The sequence below is a fragment of the Symphodus melops genome, assembly GCF_947650265.1.
Source record: "Symphodus melops genome assembly, chromosome: 15".
Taxonomy (NCBI): Eukaryota; Metazoa; Chordata; class Actinopteri; order Labriformes; family Labridae; genus Symphodus; species Symphodus melops.
The window spans coordinates 5,173,558-5,190,634 of record NC_136705.1 but is presented as its reverse complement, the minus strand read 5'-3'; the positions used below and the strand labels follow the sequence as shown (position 1 = coordinate 5,190,634).

The following is a 17,077-nucleotide window of genomic DNA, read 5'->3' as shown; positions in this document are numbered from 1 at the left end:
GTTTTATTCGCAGTCTTTCTCTGCTTCTCTGCCTTTGGAAAAAAAGACAATATATTCCAATTAAATATTTTTATGTTGCATATATTTAAAAAAAAAAAAAAAAAGTGCATTTTCTTTGTATCCGTAGGTTGACGTGAAGCACGTGAACCTTAAATGCAGCTCAACACGCCCTCCTCTGACATAACCCAAAATGGCGGCCACCATCGGAAGACTCCTCGGGACCTCTGTAAGTGTAACTTTCAGTAACATGAAATCCCTTTTCCAATCTTAACTCTTTCGTCTCACATGCTTTTCTGTTAAATAATCCATTCCTTTACGACGTGCTGTAACGATGACCACGTGACTCCGGCACTGAAGGGCTCGTGTCTCGTGTGTGTCGCACATTTTGAAGCCGTGCTCACCTGACAGGTGTGCTGTCAGATCTCTGTTCTCTTCACACACACGGCCTCTCTAGTCCAGACAGCAGCATGTATGATAATAAGGGTACTTTTAGAAGGCAGACTATTCAGAAATGAAACAAGCACGGTGGTTGATGTGCAGTGAAACCATCAGATGTAATTAATCCCATTTAAACACAACCATACGCTGCCAACTAAGCAGCGGGAGCAATTTCGGGATTAAGTGTCTTGCTCAAGGACACATCGGACATGTTGCTGCAAAAGTCTAGTAACGGAATATGTGTTGCAGACAGAGCTGCAGAAGTGGAGATAAGAGTTACAGTTGTAATGAGGGTTGAGATCTGTTTTCAGGATCCTGGTATTTTGCTCAGTCATGGTGTATAGCCTTCTGTGTTTGAACTATATGATTTTTGCCATATGTATGTGTGTGTGTATATATATATATATATATATAATATATATATATATATATATATATATATATATATATATATATATATACACACACATACAGTATACCGTGTAAGCTGAATTATTATTTTTTTTCTTTCTGAATTGTCAACCTGTGTTGGAGGCTGTCAAGTTGCAATTTTTTTATTGCATTATTGTATTGTCCATTGTTCTTTTATAGGCAAGGGTTGCAGCTGGAGGGTTTAAGGTCACAGCAGCCTATCAACATGGACTATCTGGGTCTGCAAGAACTCTCATCAGTCCTGCACAGAAGGCCTGTTTCTCTACAAGTATGTCTCCTGATAAATACATTCACATCATGGTCAGACAGACGACTCCTCATATCATCCTCTAAAATGTCTAGAGTTGATTTGTCTGACAACTTAATATCTTTGGGTTTTGAGTCAGTATCCTGTCTGTGTATTGTATATTCAGGAAATGGTATCAATGAATCTTTTGTATTTGACTTCTATGCATCAGGCACGTCTAAATGGGTCGCTGCTGTCACTCAACCGGCTCCAGCCTTTAAGGGCACAGCAGTCAGCCACGGGGAGTTCAAGGAGATGAGCCTCGCTGATTTCAAGGGAAAATACCTAGTCCTGTTCTTCTACCCGCTGGATTTGTGAGTATTTGTGACACTGCACAGAGTCCAAGTGAACAACATAATCACCTTCTCTTACTTTGATTTAAACACACCTCGACTGATAACCCCTGCAGTGGAACATTTTATTAACAGTGTCCTTGAATTTTCTGTCATTTTTTCCAGCACCTTTGTGTGTCCAACAGAAATCATCTCATTTAGTGACAAAGCCAGTGAGTTCCACGATGTTAACTGTGAGGTGGTGGGCGTCTCTGTTGACTCTCACTTTACTCACCTGGCATGGATCAACACTCCACGCAAGGTGGGCTTTTTTTTCATCCTTTGCTCTGAGCCTTTAGTGAAACACTGTCCTGCAAACATGATATATATGTGCTGTGTTTACAATACTTTTATGATGACGGTTTGAAAAGAATAAATTGCTCATTGATCAAGCAGCAGCCAAGTGTCAGTGTGTTCATCTGATAGTAATTGTTGTATGTTTTGTCAGACTGGAGGCTTGGGGAACATCCACATCCCCCTGCTGTCAGACCTCAACAAACAGATCTCCAGAGACTACGGGGTGCTGCTGGAGGGTCCAGGCATTGCACTGAGGTACGTTATCGAGGGAATCTGGGATTGCATTAAGAACAGCCAGAGCATGAGAAGAAAACTCATCCATTTTCAATAAAAACACACTTTACAAGTACGGTACATCTATTTCTATGTTTGGTTTTCTGTCTAGTGTGACATCATCACTAATCCAATGATTACAAAATTGAAAAAGAGGGAGACAGATGTTTTAAAAACCCAAAAGGATTTGTCCCTGAAAAGCTAAATCTCTATATCTTTATTTATATAGCAAAAAGCAGATAAAACATAATCATTACTTTAACACAAAGACCCAGCGTTAATCTATCGTGAGCGACGCTCATAGAAACATTTGACTTAAACTTCCTTCCAAGAGGCAGAATTCTTGGTCAAATCCAGTCTCATGATGAACAGCCATCTACCCAAACTGAGAAATACTAACCACTAGGCTAACCAATGTAATGGTTTGTATGTGAACATTCAGTGCACACAGATTGGTACAAGTAGCTTTTATTGAAATATTTAAAATAAATCGGCGAGCAGCCTCTATCCATTTGTTCGGTTATATTGTCAGCCCCCCATAAGGTCTCATTTGAACAAATATGCCCCCCCCCAGTGAGTGAGTGAAATATAGTAAATAAACCCGATTTATACTAAAACATTAAAACAAGCTGTATCTTCTGTTTGCTTAGGTTATTGTTACAGCTGCTGTATACCTGAGGTACTGAACTCTGTGGTGCTCAGCTTGTTGCCTTACTGTTCAGTATCCGTTTTGTTGTGCACACAAAACAGTTGTTCATAAGGGATGTTAATAATGTTATGTGGTTATTGTCCTCCAGGGGCCTCTTCATTATTGATCCGAATGGCGTGGTGAAGCACACGAGTGTCAACGACCTTCCCGTGGGCCGTTGTGTAGAAGAGACGCTGCGTTTAGTAAAAGCGTTCCAGTTTGTGGAAACCCATGGCGAGGTTTGTCCAGCCAGCTGGACCCCCAAGTCCCCAACGGTGAGGTCCTTCGAAAACCAAACCTGTTCAATCTATTCAGTTCGAAAACTGATGTCTATGCTTTACTTAGTTTGTTCATTTTGAATGTGCACGAGGTCTTCTGTAAGACTGCAACAACCAGAAAAATGTTTTTAAAGTTCTTTTGTCTGTTTACTTTTCAGATCAAACCAACCCCAGAAGGTTCAAAGGAGTACTTTGAGAAAGTTAACTAAGGAGACCGATTACAGCTCTCACAACCAATCCAAAACCTGTGTACACCTTAGTTTACAATTTGCAGTTGTAATTACTCATACAAATCAGAATACACTAGGACATCTATTCTTTTATAAAATAAAGCTTTTTGTGTATTCACGTGATATTGATGTGGTGGTGATTTGTACTTCATGATCTGAAACTTGACTGTTTTATTCATGGCCGTTTTCGACTCCCCGTTCCTCTCGACAATCCGCATAAACATGCACTCCCAACACATTTACTGCAACTGTAGTGCATGGACCTGCACATTCATATCCCCTCAAAGATCAAATCCCAAACTCAAAACCACACTTAATAACCCCTGTACATAAACATGTTTATTTTTCTTTTTACAGCAAGTTAATATGCAGGTTCAAAATGTGTAATCAGACGTTGGTACACAAGATGAGGTGCCAAAATCAACTTCAGTGGGAGCAGAATTTGAAATTAGAAAATAAAAAGGCATTGCCACTTCTCATACAAGTAGGGTACATACTGTATTTACACAAAATGGGGGGAAAAAAGCATTTGAAACACTGCACCACTGTGCGATTATGAAAACATCTAGTTTTAAGTGTACATAAACTTCACTTTGTACAGTATGTTTGCAGAAACAAAGCAACGGCCTCATTCCTTCCGACATTCACAAATGATGTTTAAGGTTAGGCAACAGAACATGATGAGGGTCATGGCTTTCCAGGGAAACGTGGAGCCTTTTAAAGCTTTAAATAAAACATGAAATCAAAAGTGCCCAAAAGCAGGCCTACTGCTCATCAAAATGTACCTGTTTACATTTTGGGTCAGAGGAAGAAGAAAAAGAAAAGAAACGGACAGCACTGACTGAAGTGGAGTTTCATGAGCAGATGGTTTGGTGAAAACTTCATGCAATTTCAGGCAAGTTGTAACAGCGCCACCAGCCCCATCCCAAACACCAAACAAAGACAACCTCTTTTCAACTGAATGGATCATTTAAAAAAACACCCTGTAGTAAATCTGTACAACGAAAATACATTTGGGATCTACATCTAGAGATACATTATGGTTATATACACTCACCCCCCAATCCATATATTATCTTTACAAGTAGACTTCATTCAAACCCAAACATTAAGAAAACCCCGACCAAACGAGGAAATGGGATCACATCAAATATCCATTTAAAACTTGGTTTCTTACTGTACCTCAACTGTTGATCAGTCCATCTGCTCTAATCTGTACAGTAAACTACAGCAGGACTAAAATCTCTCATCAACTGGATGGATTGCTACTGTAACGGGGGATTCTGAATCGTTGAAAAGGGGGAATGGTTGAGTGGAAAAAAAAAAATCTGTTTCATCTTTGAGTTGGAAGTAAATCAGAACTAACAACTATACTATGTATAACAATATTTCGAGTGACTTCAGGATTACAAAATAGAAATCAAGTCAGGACATGGGCACAAACCCAACTCTCCAACATTCTGACACAATAGAACAAAAGGCTTTCAATACACTTAGGCCTCTTCACTGAAGAGAGCTACACTATTCCATCAATAAACATTTATTGTTCTCTGGTCTCAGGGGGTCTGGGTTGGAAAAGAGAAGTGTCAGCCTGAAACGTTTGTCTCGACATTTGTTTGAAAGCAACAGATAAAAACAGAACCTTGTGTTTGATATCTCTCTCTCTTTTTTTTTTTTTTTTTTGCAGATTTGCTCTGGTTCACTTCGAGTTGCGGCGTTGAAATTCATTCACAAAATGGAAAAACTACATTGTACAAAGTGAGATTCTCACAATCTCTTCGCAAGAAAGAAAAGGTAATAAAGAATGACTTGTGCCCGCCGTCTGTCATGATACACAGGCAAATCTTTTAATTATCCTCGTTTGTTGCTTTGCTTCTTAGTCAATTTTCACATTTGTGTAGATCTTCCTCACGAAGGCACTTGTTCCCATGTATCCAACAGCACCTGGAAAACAAATGTCCTCAATTCAAAAAAAACCTTTTGAGTTCAGTGAGCTTCCGTAAGATTTCATGGACACTTTAAATTCACGCTGCTTTTACTTTTTATGTCAATCCATCTCACGGTAAAATGATTACCAGTAAAGGGATCCCATAAAGACTTTAGCAGGGACAATCAGGTCCTACATTTGTAAAACAAAACAGAAGACGTCCAACAAACCCAGAAGGACACACGTAGTAGCTAGTGAAGATTAGATGAGTCTCCAAATGTTGCTTTAAGGTGCAAAGTGCCAGCCTGGCACATTTCTTTTATAAAGAGAAGAATAAGAAGATCAAGGGGATCTAAGGGGATTGATTTCTTCGTTGATAAAAACTCAAAGGTCTCCTCCTCCCAGTCGTCCACAGCTGATGATGAAAATTTGCCTCAGCCATACTTAAAGCTACGGTAGCTCTAACTGGCAATTTCCACACAGTCCGTGCGCACTTCGCTCCCCTTCGGACGACATGCAACCCCCATGACGCCTCCGGACGCTCCCCCCCCCCCCCGGGTCCGTTTCTAAAGCATGAGCGCAGCAGAGTGCAGCTGGACACACACAACAGGAAACGTGACGCAGAAATGAAGAGGAAAACGTGCGAACAACAAGCTGCCTCATCTTACTCAGGTTGCTTTGTTGTTCTTTTGGTCGCTGATAAAAATGAATAAATCTTTATTTATTTCTACAGAAAAGTTAAAACAACCTTGATTGACCAAAGTGTTGAACCAGTGTAGAAAAAAAACCCACAATAGGAGCATGAATAACATTTTAAATGTCATGCTCAACTTGTATTAAAAGCCAAAGCTAAGGTGAGTTTTAGGTCGAGCTGGGCGGTAAATCATTTTAATTTATTTTTTGGTTAAATCAAATGTGTGATTTTGGATCATTTAAAACAATTAAAAATCGATTTTCACTTAAACATGGATAATTATGGTGAACAACCTCCTTCAGTGCCGTGGTGTGATTTAAAACCAGACTGAAAGGTTTCTGAAATGCCGTTGTCTTGTGTCCTGCATGTTTAAAAGCAAAGAGGAATTTATCAAAGTTAAAATGACCCAACAGTGTTAAAAACGTCTTTCAGTAGTCTGACGGCATGGTACGGTACGGTACGGCCAGCCAGTGTGAACGCACCCTGAGGTGACACCGGCTCAAACTGCTCTAAGACAGCTGAGCATGCTGGATCTGAGGTGAAGACCTGATGGAAACAAACTTTTAAAAAAAACTGCGGGCAAAAAGAATTATCGAGTTTGTACACTGCGTTTCATTTTGAAATTGACTGGACGTGCTTGCAGTTAGTTCAATGGAAAATGCGTATAGCACTGCTGGTACAGTGCTCACTGTGGAAACAGGAACATTAACTAGGGTGGCAGTTTGTGGCACCAGGACACGAACCACGGCACTCACAGAGTGCGGCGTGTGGAAATTTGTAGTAAGCAGTCATGTAACAATACATTTTATGAAACTCGGTTTTCATGTGATAATTACATTTGGGTTGTTTTCTTGAGAAGTCAACTTATTTCAGCCGTTATCTCAGGATACCATCGTGAAACATTTACTTATTCAGGGTATAGTTGACCTAAGAAAACCTGATAAGTAGAAATCTCAAGAAAAGAGCCAACATTTTATCGGTATCACATTAAACAGAGTAGACTAACATGCATGGATTTAGTCTGCGTAGGGCTTCTGTACACAGCCCAAAAACCAGAGTGAAAGGAACCCTTAAAAGAACATCACAACCTATGCAAAAACTAATTACACAAAGATTCATTCCCAAGGGAGGGAAGTATAAAATGTCAGACAAATGTCTTTGACATTTATAGTACAGTAGTTTGTTATTTTGGCAGAGTTACACACTGTAAATGATTAAAAAAAAGACCAAATCTAAGAGAAATCAAAAGTCACTTTAGAGTAACACAGTTTTTCAGCCTTGAAAAACAATCAGATTTTTGACTCACCACACATGATTCCTAGGGCAGTGCTGAACACGGCCATGTAGCCAAAGTAGAAGGACGTCTGGAAGAGCCCGTACATCCTGAAGTATAACGGGATCGAACATGTGAGAAAAGGTTGTGCTTTTGCAAACAGAGTTTTTATTTTTCGCATGAAATGAAACTTAATACTTACTTAGTTTTGAAAAAGTAGTAGTAAAAGGAGTACATGTAAACATAGACAGCGGTGGATGCAGCAGAGAGGAAGCTTGTCCATTGCCTAGAAAACAAGAGACAGTTTCAGACTTGTGCACCATTTCTTTCTTCATTCACGGCTGAAATGTGAAAATGTTATACAGTTATGTATTTCCATGTGCGTATCCATAGAAAAGCTGAAAATGATCGATTCCGCCGCTTTGACGTTGCTTCAGCTGCAGGTGCGAAAACGTCAGGGCCAGTCTATATGGCAAAGACGGACTGCACTCACCATCTGTAGTCCTCAGCGTTGAGCAGGAAGTACGTACACACGATGGTGACGCACACGGTCACGATGCACAGGATCACCAGGACAAGCATCATGAAGCCATAGACGTAGTAGATTTTGTAGGCCCAAAAGGATGTGAAGATAAAGTACCTGAGAAACGAGGACAGAAAACGTGTCACCTGCCGAAACTCTCCTTCGCAGCACAGACAGACTCGTCAGGAGACTTACATTTCAATGAAAATGGATCCAAAGGGAAGGATTCCTCCCAGGCAGACGATGACAGCCGGCTCCATGAACCTGACGGATCACATAACAGCAACTTATGAATACAAAAGGCACGGCCCCTTCCCCACACAGACAAGGATACATGGCACATTGTGTGAGTGGAAGGCAAACGGGAAAGACAGACACAGAATGGAAATTCAAACTAAGTATTACACTGGCCTAAAGTCACTTCTACCATTTCCTGTTGGCAGCTGGCCACAGTGCATGGCAGAACGCTGTCAATATGAATGCACTCAGTTTAATGCTTTGATATTTGGTATGATATAGAGACCTTGTGCAGACAGCATTACCGTTATCTACTTCAGAATTGATGCAAAACTAAACGCGTAGCCACAGCCCGAAAAACGCAGGATTCCTTTGACACGTGAAATATAACTTCCTCACTATCCAAACGCCCGTCAGGTCTGTTCATCAGCCATAAGGAGAGCCTTACACAGTTCTCTGCAGTCAGTGTTTAAAAAGTGCTGAAACACATGAGGATTATTGAAACAGTCAACTGTAACATCTTGTATTTCTCTGATTCTTTTTGGGTTGCACAAGCCATTTCTAGATGTTCGATGTGGCAGCTAAACCTCCTTTTCTTACATTTTATTAACTAAATGAATGAATACAAGTTATTATGAAATACATTTCAACAGTATATATTGTCCACATACATTATCTCTTTGTAAATTTAACATTATAACCGTTTTTTGTTTTTTTTGGTTCAGTTTGCATGTGACTAAAGAACGACCTCCTAAAAACATATATTACAACACCCAGGTACTGAAACAGCCACCGTTACCATTTCTTCTCTGGTATTGGTCGGGGCACGGCGTTCACTCTGCAGGGGAAGTTCGGCTGGCCAGACAGATTCCGGCCCAGAATTGTTCCCACAAGGTTCAGCGGCAGAATGACGAAGAAGCAGATACAGCAGACAGCGACCTGCAGGAAAACGAACAGAAGATCAATTCAGCTGTTTTAATCTGCGGGTACAGCAAACCGCACTGCTCCTTGTTTACAGGGTCTGTTTAGATCAGCCATCATTTATTTCAATTGTGCACTGAAATGCAGTTATTTTATAGGTAAACAACCTAATGAAACATTGGAATCACTTTCAAATGGGAGGGATTTTTAGTTCACAGATTTAAACAAAATAAAATCACCGCTCATAGCCTGACATAGAGGTTATAGTAGCCAGAGAAATGAGTGTTTATGGGGTGTGTATATTAAACAAAGCCTACAGGCAAATAGACCAATTTGCAAGTAGATGTCACGATTTCATCACAGCAGTTGTGTGCGCATTGTTCTAGTAGAAAAACAACGACAGTACATGGAGAGAAAACAAAGACAAGCCGTGTAAAGATTCTTAAAGAGGAAAAATGTCTCGTTGAAGCATCTGGATGTCAGAGCAGGACAGGAAATAAAACATAACCATTTATTTATAGATAGATAATATAGTCATCAAAGAAGGCCTCTGAGGAAAAACAGACCGTTTCATGTACTCACTGCTGGCTCGGCAGCACATCGACCCCCAATTCACAAAAACCCATCTGATTCATTTTGGATTTCTAAGTCCTAAACATGACCGCTGAGTGTAAATCTGTACGTGTCTGGAGATTTGTACGTTTTGGTTTAGTCGCTAAGTTTCACCACGAGGTATATGAAGAAGTCCACTGTCACTGTTGAACTGGTGTTACTCCAGACGATGTTTGTCAGGAGTGGATTTAAACGACCATTGTTAACCATCAAAGTTGAACATTTTTTATTTGCAGACGCTCGTTCAAAAAAATGCAGACGATGGCGACCCCTTTAGAAAAACTTTAAGTCAGCTTCCAATGCTAATCCTGTCCACACTATAAACCCCCCCCCCAGTGATGTAATGTTTGCCGTATGTGTAGAAACGGTTCAACTCCATTAACATTGTTTTGAAGAAGCGTCTGCAAAGACTCCACGACTCTTTCCTGGCACCGTTCATGTATCTGAAGGCACTGATAAATCCTTAAAAATCAGGGACCAAGCGCTGAATAAGATACTTCCACGTTATGATGTGTCGCTGACTAACTTCACCAGCTGGGCTTGAGCCACAAAACTCTTCATCCCTGTGCACAAACAGGAACACAGTCTACAGTCATCAACATGGGTGTTTACCCAGAAAAAAATACAGCCTCAGATTTTTACACTTTAGTTTGTTTGTATTGATAAGTTTGACTGAAGCAAGTCGAACAGGCATTTTTCCTGGTTAGATTTCAGGATTCCTATTTGACTGATGTATGTGCTTAGAGAGACACATACCCATTTAAGTCATGTGTTGAGAAATCCAACTTCTGACTTTAATTAAGAAACTTGGGAGTTTCCCTGGATATGATTTTTGTTACGTCTAATCAACGCCTGGTTTGGAAAAGTGTGCACTTAATGTGGATATATATATTATATCTAAAAGCTGCATAGATTCAGGTAGGACAGCATCATGTGGAATGTGTTTGTTACGATGTGCTCTGTTTTCAAGATGAGGAAAATGATCATTTTAAAGCCTACATGTTTAAATTACTTACCTGCATACTTTGTTTATTTCCTTATTCAACTCAGCCCTCTATAAGCTCCATAACTGATAACTCTATATCAAAACATTTGGACGCTGTCGCACAACCACACAAATTAACTCAAGCTGTGAACTCAGAGCAATGTTGCCAGCAGCTCTGTGGTTAGCCGTTGTGTAGGACCCACCATGGTGCCAAATGGGATGGCTCTGGAGGCGTGGTAGTAGATAGCGATGAAGTTGATGAAAAATGCAGTCCCGCACACCATGGCTGGGATCAAGAAGGCCCCAATAAACATCTGTTTAATCCATCTTCTGCCTGTTTTAGTTGGACATAAAATCAAAAAGTATCATGAAGACAAAAACAACAACAGAAGTATTTTAGAGGAAATATCAGGACAACAGTCCACACTAACACAAGAGAACATAATGCATGAATGCTTTTTATTACCTCCTTGTTTTGCATACAAACTTCCCCCAAAGTATCCGTTAACAGGGGAGGTAGCAGCATACACAAAAATTGCTGTGCTCAACATGGATCCTCTCCTGCAGAGAAAATGGATATTATTGAAGCGCTGTACAGTTAACTACTGCCTCAGTGTTTGTCTTTATACCCCATGTCGATGAAATATTCATTTAGCATTTTCCTCAACTAATATCACGTTAAATGTTTGGAGCTACATTTCACCACAACCCATGAATTCAGTAGATTGAACCAAAGAATAACAGAGCATAAACACAGGCAACACAATTATCTGCATACTCTACTGAATGAGCAGTTTAACGGAAACTAGCAGATTTACTTAAACAGGGTGAATGCCTAGTATCTGCCCCCAGCCCCAATTTATAACAAACATTTACATCTAGGCCACTGACTTACTCTGTGTACAAATCCTCAACCATAGCGACGATGATGACGATTAAGGAGACGGAGAAAATCTGGCAGCCGGAGCCGATGAGTGAGGAGAAGATCAGCGGGTGGCTTGATGGGCGAAATACATCACCATGTACCTGCTTCCATCCGTATTCATCTCCAAGGTCTCTGTCCTGGAGGTACAAAGTGACAATGCAAAATGAAAAACCTCGACATGGAAAGAAACCTAGTTTGAAGTTCCCTGGAGACCAGCCCTCAATAAAATGCATGACATAGATCCACCTCAGTTCCATTCCCCGGTCCCCTCATAACTATATGCACTGTATGTCCTGTTGTCCCCCATGTATGTTTCTTTGTCACTCTCTGTCAGCGCGCAGCCCTTAAACTGTTCTGTACTATTTTTGGTGAAAAAGAATTTCCCCTCGGGGACGATAAAGTCTAAACTCTAATACTGAGATCTTGCACAAAGTTATTTATGCACAAAATCCCAAAGGTGTTCTTGAGACATGTAGTCAAATCTCACCATGTCATCCATTTCCTCCTCTTTGCTATATCTGGCATAATCCTTTCTTAGTGTCCTCATCAGAATCATGGACACGAGACCAACCAAGAAAATGACCATCATGAAGGAGTTGAAGATGGAGAACCAGTGAATCTATAAAAAAAAATAAAAAAAACACAGTTAGTTTATTATACATGATGATTCCTTTGTTTGGACGCTTCATTCTGTTTATTAAGTGAGCTCACTCTACAGGCAACAGACCTTTTTCAGCCACTGGGTGGTTGGCTACATGACTCTCAGTCAGGAGGACTTCCAAGTTACCAGGTTTGAAAAATGAAACCGTACAAACCAACCAAATGAAGCTCTGATACAACAACTCAATCTCATGTTATGAGGCACACATTTTCCGCCCGTTACACGCCACGATTAAACAACAGCGCTGCAATTAAGTCGCTTCATCATTTTGCCTTTGTACTTAAACATTGATTGCACCCAATGCGGATTAATATTGGTGTCGCAGTGTGGGATTTTTTTTCAGGCCAAGAAGGCACGCCATGTCAACAAACAGCCAGAGCGTCACATATAAACACTGCGCTGTTCTGCTATACATTACCGCCGCCTCACCCCTGTTACTAACTACGATGGCTGCTCAGAGGAGGAACAACTTTGCCTCTCCATTCCGCTTCTGTGCGTTTCACATTGCAGCAAGGCAACAACAGGAGCGTAAACATCAAGAAGCTGCATCTGAAAACCAGTGTTTCTAATCAAACTCACCCTGTGTTGAAAGAAGGATGGATCGAGGTACTTGTCAAATCTGTCCTCAAACTTCACATCAGACTTCTTCCATTTCACCTGTGGTAGGAAAGTATTATATATATTAAGACTGAAGTGACATGTTTACATGACCACATCTTCATGTGATTATCAGACAAATAATACAGACTTCAAACCAAAGCAGCAAAGTCAATACTCACAGAATAAGACATTGCAATCCTTGTGTTTGGCACAAGTCTGACTTTTCCTTCACTGGTCAAATTTACGTCAACAATTCTATTGCCATTGAAGCCAATCTCCAGCTTCTTGTACGTCCACAGGTAATGATCTTCTCCATTTTCATCTGCCTCACCAACAATACCTTCACAAAAAAAAAGAAAAAAAAAAAGGGAGACATTCATTAAATTGGAGAGCTGTTTTCTTACAGTATTGGTCAAACGTTAAGGAGTGAAAATGACTGGTAAAGAGCACTTTCTACGCTGCTCCTTAACTTTGCAACGTTATCTTGTCTTTTCATCTCTTACATTCACCTGATACGTCTTCAGCCGGAATCAAAGTTTGTCCCTGTGGGCTAAAACAAACCATTTCTGTGGAATTGAGCTCAATGTCAAACAGTCATTCTGTATTTCTTCCAGATGGCTGCCCAAACCAACTGCAGTCTCATCCCCCCTAGTTCTCCAAACATTGAGGATTTGACCAAAGTCATTTTTTTATAGATATTTTATGTAGTTCATGTATTGTAACATATAAAATAGCAGCATATGAAGCCCCATATAAGCAACATCTAAACTAACTAAACAATGACATCAAAGAACGTGTTCTAAAGCTCTCATCTCTATTTTATTAGCTTCAGACAGATTTCCATACAGAGGGAGTTAAGCATGGCCATTGGCCAATCATAACCCTTTGTCTGATTCTGTGCAGGTTGAAATGCTGTTGAGGTATTCTTGTAGGCCACTTGGATGTGGAACAATCTGAATGAGCTACAGTGCCGGCGCTTTGGACCCAGCTCCCCTCGAAACTCAAGGTAGATCTAGTGAGGTACATCAGGTAAGTACAGGGTTACTAATGATGTTATGCCAAACATCAGTGTTGTGTGTTCTGCCTGGAGAAGATGCATTAATCTTAATCTCATCGAGGCTCTGCCCTTGAGAATCCAAACTAAACTGAACCTTAAACAGGCTAATAGGATGTTACCAATCGGGCAGTCCTTACGAGGAAAGATAAATTACAAATAAGCTCGTACTGAGCTCTCTGAATAACCACATCCGATCATTTCATCAGTCATTTATCAGAACACAAACCGGATATGGGGTCAAAGTCTTCACTTATTCGTGGTGATTGAGGGGTGTGCAACATGCACTGTGTACAGTTGTCTGAGTAAATGCCAGGGCCCCACCCATCATCTTCCAAATCAAACACAGCGCTCGTGTTTGTGCAGCGGCAGGAGTGGCCACGTTGTACAAACCTAGTCCACGTATGCCATCGAGAAGTGACAGCTTTCAAGAGTGACAGTCTTAAAGAAGAAGTGTGTAATGACCGCGAGTGAGACCTCTCGAAACAGAAAGGTAAAGAAAAGTTCAGAGCCCAGGATGGTGTTAAAGTCTCTCTTGCCTAAGTGAATGCACATCCAAGCAAAGAAATGTTATCATATCAATAAAATATCTACCATTACACATAATCACATCTAAGCCTTTTTAATTAAGTTATATATAAAGCTCTCTACAATTAAACCATGCACTCAAACATGGATGATCCATTAATTGGAAGATAACTGTAGCCTCTCTTGTTATCATGTCAGGATGACAGATAAAATGCATAGCAATCAGTGCATGTCTGTGATTGTATCAGCTGCCTTGTAGGGCACTTTGTGGATGAATGCGTTGTTTGTGAATTAATGAATGCTCATATCTTAAGCGCCTTAAGTTGAAACAATAATGGTACAGTCTTTTACCATTAAGAGTGATCAAGGTGAGATGACAATGAGCTGCTAATCAACCAAAGCACTGAACTGTTGGATAGATTCTGAGTAAAACAAAAACAAAAAAACATGCTGCATTGTTTGAATGTCCAAGCATACTGACTTGAGGGGCTACCAACAAGATTGGGGGTCTGTATCACTCTGAGTAAATCAGCACCAGTTCGATGAGCAGTCCCCCCAATGAATAAGAAGCTGCTCAGCTTTTAGAGGTCATGATTATCTCTTACCCCAGATGGGCAGGTCGTCGATGTACATTTGGTACCAGTAGTGATTCTTTATGGCATAGACGAAGGCATCCCGTTTGGCTTTATCCAGGTCAATCTCACAGTATGTTGTCTGCATCACTTCGTCTACAGGAATGACACAAACACAGTGGTTATGTTGGATAAACTAACAGGAAAAATTAAGAAATAATAAACCCAGAGATGGAGAGACAAGTGCAACATTATTCTATCAAAACTGTCATCCGTTCAGTGCACGCAACAGAATACCTTTGAACTTGATGTCCAGGCCGCTGAATTCAAGTTCCACTCCTTGCAGAGCTTCTCCAAGTGTTTCATGGTAATGACTGATGGTCTTCTTTGAACCCGCGCAGAAGGGCAAGGAGAAGTACTTGTACGTCTCCTGTCGGTTGTGGTAAGGCCCCACTGTGTTCATCCACAAAACTACCTCCTCTTTATCTGTGTACTGTGTAAGGATGAAAAAAATAACAGTGATTCTTATTGTGAGACCAAAGGAATGCTGCACCAGTTTTACTCGTCCCTCTGGTTTGAGATTCGGTGTGTGTGTGTGTGTGTGTGTGTGTGTGTTACCCTACAAGAAAAAAATGTCAGTTAGTTAAATATATCGCTTATATCAACAATAACACGAAAACTGGAAGAAGCAACATGTACATCTGAGTGAGTGTAAAAGATGATAACTTTACGGCTGCGGTGTCATCCTATTCAAATTAACAACTGAAGACAGATACTATATTCAAATGCATGCAAACATCATTACATGATTACAACAGTTACCATGACAACCTCCTATTTTCCTCAGTGTAGCCCTTTACAGGCTTACATTAGATGTAATATCATGTCATGTGTGTCCTTTAGTGTACATTAGCAGTTTGTATTTCATCCAAAAAAAAGGTAACTTCATGTAAACTATTCAATCAAGTGAATCACCTGCACACAGGCTGTCAAACACACATTACACACATCATTAATTAAATAAATGCTAATACGTACATAAGAAACAACAGAGGGCCCTGACGTGTGACCGGTGTTTCTCTGTTATTTTACACAAGCAGATCAAATCGTGATGGGAAGGATTTCCTTCAGGCCAAAAAACCTCCATAATAAAAGCATATTTGTTTTGTTTTTTCGTGGGGATAAACCAACACCATCTGGTTTAACGAAAGTCCAGTTTCTACCTACAGTCCTGAACACAGTGCTAATGGGCTAGCAGGCTAGTTAGCCGTGAGGCCGATAAGTTGTGACAAGTGAGATACTTAATTGAGTGTCCCGTCAGTTTAGTAACTCATCAAGAGTGATTAAATAACACAGAAGGTCGAGCCATGCAATCTGTCGAGTATGTATTTCTCTAATCTTGCATGCAACTAGACATCGCAGCTGCAGCTAAAGCTAGCAGGTTACACAGAGCTCCATTATTTTCAAGGCTCTGCTTTTTTTTTTTTCCTCTCATTCGGCCTCTCCAAACGTCTTCTTACCGTGTGTTCATGTTCATCCGCAACGACACGTAATGAGGAGCCTACTATTGCGAGAAAGGCCGCCGCTGCCACCTTCCACCTGAAAGATCCCATTATTTTCCAGAGAAAGTGTGCAGAAAGAACCTGGGGATGTTAGCTTTGTATGGCTATCCCACCTTCTTCCTGGTTGTATGACAGAGGCAGTTTTAGGGACGCTGTCGTACGCATATGGCGCAAGCGCTTCACCGAGCACTTCGCATGAACATCCGATTGGCTTGACTGGGTCACGTGGTGCGCAGTCTCCAGTGGCTGTAGACAGCGATTAGTCGAACGGTGAATTTACAAACTCTTTGAACGCATCGTCCGCAACCTTCAGCCACGTCACCCGACTGCCAGGACCGGAGCGTCACCTCGTCTGTGACAGAGCTGGTGCATGAAACGTGATCCAAGACCACAATAAAATGCTGTTTTCAATACGATGGGGCCACATAAGGGCCCTAAAGTTTATCAAACTGCATTCATTAATTTTCCTCTTTATAAATTCAGTCTGTTGAAAGTGTTGGGATTGTTTAGACGGTTATAATTAATGGAAGTCTGGGTTTGTATCTGGGTATTTATTAAATTATACATTATATTGGGTATGCATGCCTGGAGTTGTCCATAATAGGAGTAAGGAGTAGTACGTTTTTGCATATACAAAAGTATCATGATATGTCCCAGAAAGAACTTCGATGACTTGATTGATTACATCATAACACAAAATATGTATCATACACATATTGACATTCACAACTAAGATTAAAATATCATAA

At 40.6% G+C, this 17,077-nt stretch overlaps 2 protein-coding genes across 2 annotated transcripts; one reads left to right on the top strand and one right to left on the bottom strand.

Annotated features, from left to right (window-relative positions):
• The first annotated feature begins 119 nt into the window (after positions 1–119).
• On the top strand, positions 120–3,375 carry prdx3 (peroxiredoxin 3). The gene is made up of 7 exons (XM_079362349.1): positions 120–226; positions 1,030–1,138; positions 1,329–1,470; positions 1,615–1,750; positions 1,937–2,040; positions 2,856–3,021; positions 3,183–3,375. Exons 1-7 carry the CDS (start codon positions 191–193, stop codon positions 3,231–3,233), a joined length of 744 nt encoding a protein of 247 aa, XP_079218475.1. The 5' UTR covers positions 120–190; the 3' UTR covers positions 3,234–3,375.
• Positions 3,376–3,575: 200 nt separating this feature from the next.
• tm9sf3 (transmembrane 9 superfamily member 3) lies at positions 3,576–16,514 on the bottom strand. Its single transcript, XM_079362348.1, has 15 exons — positions 16,287–16,514; positions 15,064–15,259; positions 14,800–14,922; positions 12,792–12,952; positions 12,592–12,669; positions 11,839–11,970; positions 11,322–11,488; positions 10,893–10,987; positions 10,630–10,760; positions 8,708–8,847; positions 7,867–7,935; positions 7,642–7,788; positions 7,351–7,434; positions 7,182–7,258; positions 3,576–5,198 (listed from the first exon to the last, which is right to left on the bottom strand). Exons 1-15 carry the CDS (start codon positions 16,377–16,379, stop codon positions 5,131–5,133), a joined length of 1,761 nt encoding a protein of 586 aa, XP_079218474.1. The 5' UTR covers positions 16,380–16,514; the 3' UTR covers positions 3,576–5,130.
• Between the last annotated feature and the right edge of the window lie 563 nt (positions 16,515–17,077).